The following is a 12,342-nucleotide window of genomic DNA, read 5'->3' as shown; positions in this document are numbered from 1 at the left end:
AACAAAGTACTTGAGCCTAGAATAGAACCAAATATAAATACTGGAATAAAAGAATCAATCAATTAAATAAAAAGCACCATGACAAGTGTCAGCATTAGATAAGGCCAATCAAAGGAATGAACTTAGGGGATAAAAGATAGAACAAGTTGAGACAATATTAAATTCATGCAACCTACTATATCTATACTAACCTATTTCTGTATCTATAGCCTCTGCACTGGTTGGGGGTGGTGGTAGAAGCTACAGATCCTGGTGGCTTGCTGGCCATCCAGCCTAGCTATAATGATGAGCTTTACAATCAGTGAGAAACCTTGCTTTTATCACCCCAAATAAAGTGGTGAGCTAGAGCTTAAAACTTTCAAAGTTGATATCTGGCATTCAAGCACGTAGGCACAGCCAACTGCACCCCCATGAACACACATGCATATAAACACAGACATGTATGCACACATACATACACACACATATATAGAAAAGGGTAGGGAGAAAATGATGAGATAAGCATGGCCCAAATTCAAGAACTTAAATATGTTCAGGAGACAAACCCCCAAGAATCCATGGTGTAGAAAGATAAGTACAGAAAGTCTAACAAGATAGACGATATAATCAGTGAGACTGTAGTTTTCTTAACCCAGTGAAAGATATAAATTTATAAATCCAAATATGAGAGACACTTGTAACAGGTTTTGAATCCAGTTGAAGAGAGGAAGGAGGGAATATATTAGCAAGGGAGGTCAAGATAATGATGGAGAAATCTACAGAGACAACTGAACCAACCTTATGGGATCTCATGGGAACTGATAACTGTGGAGCCTCCATGGGACCAAACTAGAGCCTTCATATGTGGGAGACAGTGATGATGCTTGGACTATCTGACAAGCCCCTGGCAATAAGTCGAAGATCTATTCTTGGTGCATGAGCTAGCTTGTTGGAATCCATTCCCTATGAAGGGATTTCATGCTCAACCTTAATGCAGCGGGGAGGGGCTTAGTCCTGTCCCAAGTTAATGTGACATACTTTGTTGACTCCTCATGGGAGCCTTTACCCTTGGGAGAAGTGGGTGGGGGGAGGCGAGGGAGGTGGGAGAGTGGTGGGGGTGGGAGAACTGTGGTGGGAAGGTAAAATGAAATTTAAAAAGTAAATAAAATGCATGTGATTAAAAAAAGAAAATTAGTCAATTTCCACACAACAGACATGTACTTTCAAGACATACATATTAATAGATAAAAAACAGGTAGTTCACCCACACAGTGGAGTATTATTTGGTCATAGGAAGAAACAAAGTAGTGAGATGGAAAAATGTGGGTCACTCTCCAAAGCATTAGTTTGATGAAAATAAGCCAGGCACAAATTGTCACATGCTGTATGATTCTGGTGATGGGGAACATCCACAATTGTTAACTTTATAGTAAAAGAAAGGTTTGTGGCTGTCAGGGTCTGGGGGGGAAAGAAGGTGGGTGATTACTGCTTAGTGGGGACAGAACTTCCTTCCATGCTGATAAAAATGTTTGCAACTTGGTGGAGGTCGTTGTTCAACATTCTGATTGTATTAAATGCCACTGACTTGTTAAATTCAGATGTTTAACTTGTTAAAATCAAGTGTTTCACAGTACTTCATATGAGTTTCAGCTCCAAAGTTTTAAGCTGCATATTTTATTTCCATCAAAAATTAAAACTTATGAGAAGCTTTAGGTACCATGAGAGTTTGGTTAACTTGCTTCAAACTAGAGGTACTTTTGATTTGAGCATATTCAGAAGACTTTGAGGATGGAAAATCCACACTGAAGTGTGGGTAGCATGATTGCATGTCTCTCGGTGAAACAGGTGTAGGTCTACTGAGCACCAGAATCCACCCCTTTGTGTCCTGACTGCAGACACATTGTAACCAGCCACCTCAAGACCTTCCCCTGGGTTACAACACCACCATGTGAGAATTAATTGATTATCAATGTGATTTGTTCTTTCCACCCATCCTAGGAAAGCAAAACACCAGTGTAGACAAGAGAACAAGCATTTATTATCAGAATGTTCCGTAATGATAAAAGAATTATATTTGGAGAGACATCTGATGGATTTGTAACTTCTGTCTCTTCAAAAACACCCATGTTTACCTAAAAACTGAGATGGAAAGAACACATTAGAAGGAATGTCTCAGTCTCCCCTCCTGCCCAAAGATCAATATTACATGTGTCTTCTTCTCTAACAAATAGTTTTTTTCTCTCTCTGAGAAGAGATCAGAATAGTATGGGTCCACGGGGCAGGAGATGTGACCTAAGAAGAGTGCATGCATTCCTGATTATAAAAACTGAATATACTTAAAAAAATAACATAACATGTACAGCCTGCTGTTTGAAAGACACTTAATTCATTGATCACTGTCAATGGTCAGGAAATTTGTTTAAATCAGAAATCTCCTATGTAGATGATGGAGAATCTCCAACCATCTAAAATTTGATATGCATGCACACAAGGAAGTGGTGGAGATTGATGCATTCACAGAAAAAGCTCCCACAATATGTTTTAGGTAATGACCAAGCCATGATGACAAATGGGAGACCAGATTCAATTATGTTTAAAAGACCTTAAAATTTTGTATCTGTGTAGGTGTGTGGGGCAGCACAAGCACACATCTTGTGTGGGAGGGAGCTCTAGGGGAGAACAGAAAAAACACTGATGTTTCTCTTGTCATGTGCTGCTTCCGTGTTTCACTGAGTTTCTATCTCATACTTATTTCCTGACTCAAAACAAGTTTTGAAACTGTAAAACAATGCATTCATAATGAGGAGGCTAATTAGTAATCATTGCTAATGTGACTGAAATTGGAATCACTTTGGAGACACAAATGGATACATGTCAGAAAAGGTTTAACTGAGGAGTAAAAACTCACCCGAATATAGGCAACAACAGCTCAGGTGAGGCCTCAGACAGTATAGCAAGGAAAAAGGAGGCCAGTTGAGTGAGTATCAGCACATCCTTTTGCTGTCGTCTAAATGCAGACACAATGTAATCAGCTGTCCTAAGCCACTGTTCAAACAATGATGGATTGTATCCCCATAGCAAAATGAGAACCCAAGTAAACCCTTCCCTCCTTGGTTGAGTTGCTTTCCTTGGGTGTTTTGTCACAGCAATGACAAAATGAACACACAACTATAATTATTAAACAGCATGTAAAAGAACACCAGCCTGTCAGATTTGCCGATGATCCAGTGTACTTGTTCTATTTGTGACTGTGTTTGTGCTACAAAGCCGAGCTGAATATTTGTGACCAACACTACACAGTCTGCTGTACTCAACAGGAGATACTTCACAGGAAGTGTCTGTTGGCCCCTGACTAAGTCATAGCTAACAGACCGAGATCTCAGGCTCCTCATTTATCAACCTAATGTCTTGCTCCTTTTGCAGCTCATAGGACATTGTTCCACCTTCTCCCATCATCTTACTTGTAAGGAGAACATTGCTTCCATTTCCTATCTCTGTTGTAGTTGTCAGTCAATGAACACCAACTCCGATTCAAAATGTAGCCTTCCTTGGTACATTCGTTAATAAACTTTTTTCTAAATTGGAAAGGGAAGATACATATTGGAGGATCTGCAGAGCAAAATGGGTAAAGGATACATTAAGAACACTGTCCTCAAATTAATACCTGTGGAGAAAACAATTATTTTTTTTCTATCAGATTGTTTTCAAGTTCTGCAAATTATGCAGAGAAGACAGTATCTGAGTTTATTTTTTCCCCAAAATCCAAAATCTTTTTCCTCTGGGGTCCTGCCATCCTATATATACTCTTATGGGACTCTCACCCAGTGCTGTGCAGTATCTCCACCTTCCTTGGAAGTAAAAGTCAAGAGAACACCAGTCAAAGTCACTGTGGGTGGAGATACAATTGTAGTGGACTTCATCACCATAGATGAATGGAAAGACACAGTTAGCAATGGAAATTTCTGGAAAAGAGAATGATTTTAGAATATAAAATTAGTTCATATTGGAAACTAACTTTGAAATTGTTTGCTTCTTGAGGTTGGTCTCGCTGTGTAACCCAGATACACTTTAAACTCAGTCTATAAGCAAGACTTACTTGTAGCTCATGACAGTCCCTCTGTGTCAGCTTTCTGAGTGTTGTGATTGCAAGCCTGAGCTATTGTGCATGACTCAGACTTAACTTTGAAAGCCTATTTTGGAGACAGGATACTGATCGCTCTCTCACTACCCCCACATACATCTAAAGCCGGTATCTTTTGCTGCCTTTCATGCTTGTGACACAAAATATCTGCAAAAACGTCCAAGGAAGCTTCATTATGTCTCAGAGATGGGTTCAGGTTGGAGATGCTGGTTTCCTCAATGAAAGTCCTTTAGCAGTGAGGGATCTCATTTGTCAGAGTTCTTCTCTGGTAAGAGTTCTTCTCACCATCTGTGTTGACTAATTTTTTTTTTATCAGTTTGACACAAACTAAAGTCACCTGGGAAGAATGAATCTCAATCAAGGAATTTTCTCTGTCAGATTGGCCTGTGTACATATCTCTGTAGGGCTTTTTCTTGACTAACGATTGATGTAGGAGAGTCTATTCCACAGTGGAAGATGTTCTTGGAAGGCTGTCCTGTTTTCTACAAGAAAGCAGTATGAACAAGGAACAAAGAGCAAGCAGATTGGCAGAATTCCTCCATGTTACCATCGTCTGCCCCTGTTTGAGTTCTTGCTGTTTCCCTCAGTGGTGGTTTGGGATTGTTAAATGTTAACCAATAATCCCTTCTTTTTCAAGCTGATTTTTGTATTTTATCATGGCAACCAAATGTAATTAGAATAGAAATTGATATTGGTATTCCTTAAAATGGACTTGACAGTCTTGTTCTTTTCTTCCTGTTCAGTCACACCTTTTAATATACATTACGTGTAATTATCACATCAAAAGCATGAATTCAATGACACAAATACTTAGGATGAAACATAACAGAAAGTTAAACCTCAGGTCACCTCTTCAAGAAAGATACAGAGTAAATAGTCCTGGGAGGCAATTTAGAAATCTGTATTAGAAACGAGTGTAAAAACAGCCAATGACCTTTCTAGTTCCATTTGTAGGAATCAACACAAGGTGAACTTTCCACAGAGAGATGAACTTCCACACGGGTGTGGGGATGCCTCATGATTTTCTAAATTTATTCTTCTCTCATACATTACATTCTTACTGCAGTTTCACCTCCACGACTGTGTTGTTCTTTGGGAAGACTGTGAAGGATCTGTGGAGTTTTGGACTGGAAGCAGCATTCTTTCATCTTTACTGCCTCTGTTCCTGCTTGACTTCCCTCCCCTGACTTCCTTCAATGATGAATTGTGGTTGGTAGGTGTAAGCCAAAAAAGTCTTTTCTTTTCCAAATTGGTTTAGGTCAGTGTTTTATCACAGCAACAGACAGACACCAGGACATATCTGTTTCCCTCTATTCTGAAAAAATAAATTTCCTGTTTTGCCAAAGTAATCTCTAAAACATCTCTCCAATATCTCATTGTCAACCATGTCTCTCTCTTTTCCTTCCTTCCTTTTTTCCTCCCTCCCTCCCTCCTTCCCTCCCTCTTCCTTCCCTCTTCCTTCCTTCCTTCCTTTCTTCCTTCCTTCCTTCCTTCCTCCCTCCCTCCCTCTCTCTCTCCCTCTCTCCCTCTCTCTCTCTCTCTCTCTTTCTTTCCCCCTTCTTCCTCCCTTTTCTCCTCCTCCTTCCTCTTCTGCTTCTTCCCCTTTTCTTCCTCTTTCTCCTTCTTTTCCCTCTTCATCCTCTCCTATTTTTCTTCCTCATCCTCAGCATTTTCTTTGTCCTGTTTGCAGCAATAGTAAAACCGTGACTTTTTTTCAATGTATTGCTCCATGCTGAATGGCACACTTTTAATCACTAACCCAACTCCACTTACTAACTACTTACATTCTCTAGTTCTTAGAATAAGAAGTAGCTTCAGGTGGCTTATGCTCTGACAATTAAAAATTCATGTTGTAATGGTTTATATTAATTACTTTGATTTAACCACTCTTGGTGTGAATATACATCCAAACATTGTTTAACTGCCTACATGATAATTATTATTTGTTAATGAAAAAGGAAAAAACAAAGTAAAGAAATTTACATTCTCTTATATTAGTCCCAATGGAGAAGAAAGCATTTTTTTTAAGTGACTAGGAATTGGTTACTGAATTGTGCTTTTGATATTTGTCTGCTGTGACCTGGGGAGGCCCTCATATCAGAATAATAATACAAGGAAAAGCTACATGAAAGAAAAGTGCAAGAACTTAAAAAATAATGGCTTTTAAGGGTTGGAGGAGGGTTGGAGGCTGACATTTGAGAGTCTGTCCAATAGAGTTGGCTGTCTTACCTTGTTTGGGGGGATGTAAAGGAGAGATCAATTCTGAAAGACAGAAATAATGGACAAAATGTAAGTCACCTCCTAAAAATACATACTCAGAATAACTATGAAATGCACAGCAACATTCTTCAATGCCACATCAAGTTGGGACTGCATATCTACGCAGGAAATGTCATGTCAAACTATGAAAAACCACACTTCAGACTGAGCTCTTACTCTTCCAGATATCTTCCCTGGTGTAGGTTAGAGTCATTCACAATATTAAGTACAATTCAAATTCCTCCTACTTATTGTTGTTCAACAGATTTCAACTCAGAAAAATATCTCTGAAGGGCAATGGCATTTACTGGGAATTACCAGAACATTGTAGGGAGATTCCTGGTGTCATAGTAAATGTTAATCATATGTAAGGGACCTAGGGCAAGGGGAAAAAGTGAAGGCAAAAGTAAGGAGGGTTTTCAGGTAAATTTGGATTGGGTTTGTTTTTAAGCACTCATGTTCAGGTTGGTTCTACCTCAAAATTCGATAGACACTTGTGGGAAAATGTGATTGACACAGCATTTCTTTATGAGTACATAAATTTATGAGTATTTCTTTTGGGTACAGATCTGGGGCTGAAATTATTTCACTTGAAGGAAAATGGATTAAGCAATTCCTTCTACAAAAACAAATACTATTTTTTCTCTCATATATATGTAGCGACATATTTCTACGTCTATAAATTATATTGGTCACATTGGATCCACAATTGTGGAACAGAGGGAGCTGGATTTTTGTGCTTAGTTACCATTCTCATTTTATAAAGTCTATAACTCAAACCAATAAGTCAGTGCCATCTACTTTAAAGGTATATCCTACTTAAAATAATCTAACCAAGATAATTTCTTACAAGCGTGCCTAGGCTAGCATAATCTAGATGATTTCTCACAGATATGTCCATAATCTTGTCTCTTATATGGTTGTAGATCCTATCAAGTTGGTTGGCATAATTAATCATCACCCAGATTATCTGTGACCTGAAACCAGAAAGAAGTCTACTGAAGGGAGGAAGGAGAGCTACAGAAGAGGGCAGAGGGACACAGGAAGCTAGAGATGGAAAAAGATCAGTAAAAGCAAAGAATGCAAGAGAGACTACAGGGAAAATGATGCTTTATAGAGAGTGTGTACATTTGCCATATAGCTAACTTTATACCTTACAGTACTTATACATTAAAACCATACTTTATGCTTAGATGCCTTATAATTTATATCTCATACAAATCCATATGAGAGAAACTCTATAGTTAATTAAAACCATTATTTTGCATACTAATTATAAAACTAATCAAAAGAATCCTTGTAGCCAGGCTATTTCCACACTGGATGTGAACAGTACGAATGTAAATAATAACCTTAGAGAACTTACTCAGTCCTATATAGCAAGACACTGCAAAGAGCACTTGAGAATGTTGGGGAATAAAAGAAAGATACAATATTAAGCCATGTGACCATCTTAACCAAAATGAGTGAATGTCACTTCTCAACTGAGTATATTTTATCTTGCATTGCTTTTCTTTCTCCTACACAAAATTTGTTGAGATTTACAATCATATAATTGGCCTCTTTACTGATTGCGTTCTAGCTTGGATTATTCTTATTTCCTTTAAACCTTTGGTACCAACAAAAATTTAATCTTATTTAAGAGCTGAGAATATGTCTTAGTTGGTTGAGTGCTTGAATAGCACACACAAAAGTCTTGGCTTGATCTCAACAACATATAAATTGAGTAGGGATGATGACATTTGTCTGTAACCTCAGCACTCAGGAGGTAGAAGCTGAAAGATCAGGAGTTCAAGGCTATCTTTGTTTACCTAGTGAACATGAGATCTACTTGGGCTACGTGAGACTTCTTTAAAACATACTAGTACAACAACTAAACATTCTCTCTCTTCATTAGATGCAGGGTACCCCATCTAATGCTCCGCATTTTTTCAAGCTGCAATGCATGAAAAGCCCAACTTTCTGTAGCACTCTATTCCTGTGAACATAGCTGCAGGATGCTGACCACTCTAAGGAAGTCCTCTACCGTTCCTGATTGACCCTCACAACTACACTGTAAGATGAGACCCCTTGCTCTACATTCCATTTCCTTGTTTCCTGAGGATGCCATTCATGTAGTTCAAATTTCAAGTGACTTATATAAGGAATCAAGATGAAATATCTCCCCACAAATCTGAATCTGATTCCACTCACCCTAACATCTGCCCCACTGGCAACCCGTGTCATGTGTATTTGAAACTTATACTTTCAACACTTGAAACAGATACTTTGTGTGAATAGCCAGCTAAGAATGCATTAATAAATTACTGTGATGCAAAGAATATCTGGGGCCATATCAATTTATTTTAAACCTTGCTTCTTTAACAACAGACTTTGCAGAAATTTCTAAATCAATCCATCATAGCATTCCTCTTTGATGGAAATTTTTTATTGCTGTGTAACTACTGATACTGAGGCCCTTTCACAGGTAAAATCTGTTCTGTGCTCACTCAACCAAGGAGGGGAAGAACACAAGTAGAATCCATGACTCTCTGCTCTTGATTTGCTAGACTGAAAAACTATTATGAACAGTTGATCGTCAGCATTTCTTTCTTTTAATTTTTATTTTATTCATTTTAATTTTATTTTTTTTATTTATTTTTCCATTCAATTATTTACACTTCCTTCCTTCCTTCTTCCTCCCAATCCCCTCCAGCTCCCCCACATCCCCTCCTCCCTCTCCCACCCTGCATTAAAGAGGGCAGGGAACCCTGCCCTGTGGGAAGTCCAAGGCCCTCCCCCCCACATCCAGGCCTAGGGAGCTGTGCATCCATATAGACTAGGGTCCCCCAAAGCCAGAACATGCAGTAAAAACAATTCCCAGTGCCTTTATCAATGGCTTATTAGTCAGCCCCCATTGTCAGCCACAATCAGAGAGTCCGGTTTGATTACATGCTCATTCAGACCCAGTCCAGCTGGATTTGGTGAGCTCCCATTAGAATAGGCACACTGCCTCAGTTGGTGGACCAACCCCTCGCGGTCCTGACTTCTTTGCTCGTCTTCTCCTTCCTTCTGCCTTTCAACTGGACCTTGGGTGGTCAGCATTTCTCAGTCCTTACTAGCTCTGGACTCTTCCCCTTCAACTCTCACCCTGCCTTTTCCACCTCACCTGCATCCAGTCCATACATGCAGACAGCTAACAACAGCCAGCCCACAAGATGTCTCATTACTTCCAGTTGCCTGTAGATGGCACACACAGGAACAAACCTTGCCTCTGACTTTATACTCTCCCTTTCTGCTCCTCCTACTCTGTCTGCTTACACATACTTCCTCCACATATTTGCCGTGTCACTGGGAAAAGTTATCATTATAAAGAGGATTAGAAGAATACTTTTTAACAAAGAAGGAAAGATATAAATAATTCAAGAATGAACAAACTCTCAGACTCAGTGAAATCTTTTTGTCCTAAATGTAGTGACTCAATGTTTATCTTAACATGGTGTCATTCTAAAAGTGTTGCCTTTTGGGGGAATTTGGCTTTGCAAAAAAGACAGCCAATCTGAAAAATTTTTACTTTGTTATCTTTAATCTCTATCCTTTTCTCTTTGAGACATGGAGAGTAAAGTAATACCCATATATTCATTTGAAATTATTGACTTTGCCCAATTACAGAACAACTCATTGTATATGAATAGAAAACCAGGAGATAGCAAACCAGAAGACAAAATTTATTTTCTCTTTTCAATCTTTGCCATCCTAGTGACTCTGAAGTGTTACTTTTGCATTTGGAGCCTAATTTAGGAGAGAAATTGGTACTGTTTGAAGTTACTTATTTTCTATCATAACACAGTTTTGAACTAGAACTATCACAACCCATATATATATATGTATATATATATATACTTTTCTGAGAATGAGAGGTTCTTTCCCATACCTCTTATTTATAGAGTGATATTTGAATTATTTATATCTTTCCTTCTTTGTTAAAAAGTATTTTTCTAATACTCTTTATAATTATCATAACTTTTCCCAGTGACATGGCAAATATGTTCCTGATTATTCATGAAGTTATGGAAATTATGATAAAAATTGTACATAGTGAGCAAGGGATGGTCTAAAGATTTATCTTGTGCTACATGCTGAAGAACATTTTGATCAGAGACCAGAACATCTTAGCCTCTGGAAAGACTGACAAGTATCAGAAAGAACCCATTATTCCTTTCTTGCTCAACTGAACAGTTATTATTTCCTGAGGCTCTTGTCACTAGCACTAAAGGTAATGTTTTCTCATTTCCTCAGAACCGAGGTTGGTACTTTACCAACAGTATTAGGTAGACTGGAGCAAGCTTCAAAGAAAAATTTTACTTGACCTAAACATAAACCTACAAAATGGCAAAGCTGAGCTTACATTCCAAAGCTTCTATATACTCCACTTTCAGATCCATGAAAACCAGCAGTGTCTGATACACACAGATTGTATAAGGCTTGAGTTTTGTGTGGAACACAAAAACAGAGAGATACTGTAATGCATTTGTACTTTACCCTTTATTTAAAACATGAGTCCATAACTTGTTAAAAATATACTCACATGGCTTTCACACAGATAAATGTCCAAATTGTGGAATTATCACCCATTAGTGGAGATTATATCTAAAAACTCTCTTTGTGGCAGAAGATGCTAAATATCTGTGTTTCATAACCACACATCATAAGGAGAGAATCATGTTCCCACCCACCTTGAGTATTTGTTACTCACACTCAAAAAAGACATAAATGACAGATGAAGACTGGCTGAGAAAGAGGTCCGCCAATAGTGGAAGGGTCCCTGAAGACATACATACAAGCAACATTATACAGGCTGAGCAGGTCATATATAGGAATATATATGTATACATATATATAATAGCAATTAATAAAATGGGTAATGAATCTGAAAAAGGGCAAGTATTGGTATATGGAAGGTTCTAGAAGGAAAAAAGCGAAGGGAGAAATGATACAATTATATTGTATTCTCAAAAACAAAAGAAAAAAATATAAAAATTTGGAGACAGACCTCTGTGTGATGTGAGGTTGGTAAGGCCTTTCATAGGCTACTTTTTTTGTCTTATTGGCTGTTTCCTTTGCTTTACAGAAGCTTCTCAGTTTCTGGAGGTCCCATTTTTTAATTGTTGCTCAGTGTCTGTATTACTGGAGTTATAGTTAAGAAGCGGTCTCTTGTGCCCATGAGTTGAAGGATTCTTCCCATTTTCTCTTTTATGAGGTTCAATGTGGTTGGATTTATTTTGAGTTCTTTGATACATTTGGACTTGAGTTTTGTGTTTGGAGATAGATATGAATCTATTTACATTCTTCTACATGTCAACATTCAGTTATGCCAGCAGCATTTGTTGAATTTGTTTTCTTCTTTCCATTGTATAATTTTAGTTTCTTTATCAAAATTCAGGTGTTCGTAGGTGTGTGGATTAATAGCAGAGTCTTTGATTTGGTTCCATTGATTCACCCATCTTTTTTTTTTTTTTGCCAATACCAAGATGTTTTCATTACTGTAGCTCTATAGTAGAGCTTGATGTCAGGGATGGTGGTCCCCCCCAGAAGTTCTTTTATTATATAGGATTATTTGGCTGTTCTGGTTTTTTTGTTTTTGCATATGAAGCTTCTCTGAATTATTCCAGATGTCCCTGGCTGTATTCTCCCTCATATCTACAATAAAAACCCCACCCTCAACCATAAAAAGGAAAGATAACACTGTGATGTTGGAGTCTACTCTTTGTGTTGTGATTCACATTAAACTGCCTTGCTCTGTTGATAGGGCAGAACTTAGGTAGGTGGGGAGGACTGGACTGAATGCTGGGAGAAAGAAGGGCGGAGTCAGAGACACGCCATGAATCCACCACCAGAGGTAGATGTGCTTTGCCAGTAAGCCACTGCCACATGGAAATATTCAGATTACTAGAAATGGGTTAAATTAATATAAGAGTTAGCCA

At 38.2% G+C, this 12,342-nt stretch overlaps 1 protein-coding gene across 1 annotated transcript; it reads right to left on the bottom strand.

The window, feature by feature from the left end:
- Positions 1-3,436: 3,436 nt before the first annotated feature.
- On the bottom strand, positions 3,437-10,803 carry LOC142855934 (binder of sperm protein homolog 2-like). Its single transcript, XM_075982637.1, has 5 exons — positions 10,745-10,803; positions 9,528-9,598; positions 6,350-6,382; positions 3,801-3,941; positions 3,437-3,588 (listed from the first exon to the last, which is right to left on the bottom strand). The coding sequence occupies exons 1-5, from the start codon at positions 10,801-10,803 to the stop codon at positions 3,437-3,439; spliced, it is 456 nt and encodes a 151-aa protein (XP_075838752.1).
- Between the last annotated feature and the right edge of the window lie 1,539 nt (positions 10,804-12,342).

This window comes from Microtus pennsylvanicus, chromosome 1 (assembly GCF_037038515.1).
Source record: "Microtus pennsylvanicus isolate mMicPen1 chromosome 1, mMicPen1.hap1, whole genome shotgun sequence".
NCBI lineage: Eukaryota > Metazoa > Chordata > Mammalia > Rodentia > Cricetidae > Microtus > Microtus pennsylvanicus.
This window is presented reverse-complemented; position numbering and strand designations above follow the sequence as displayed.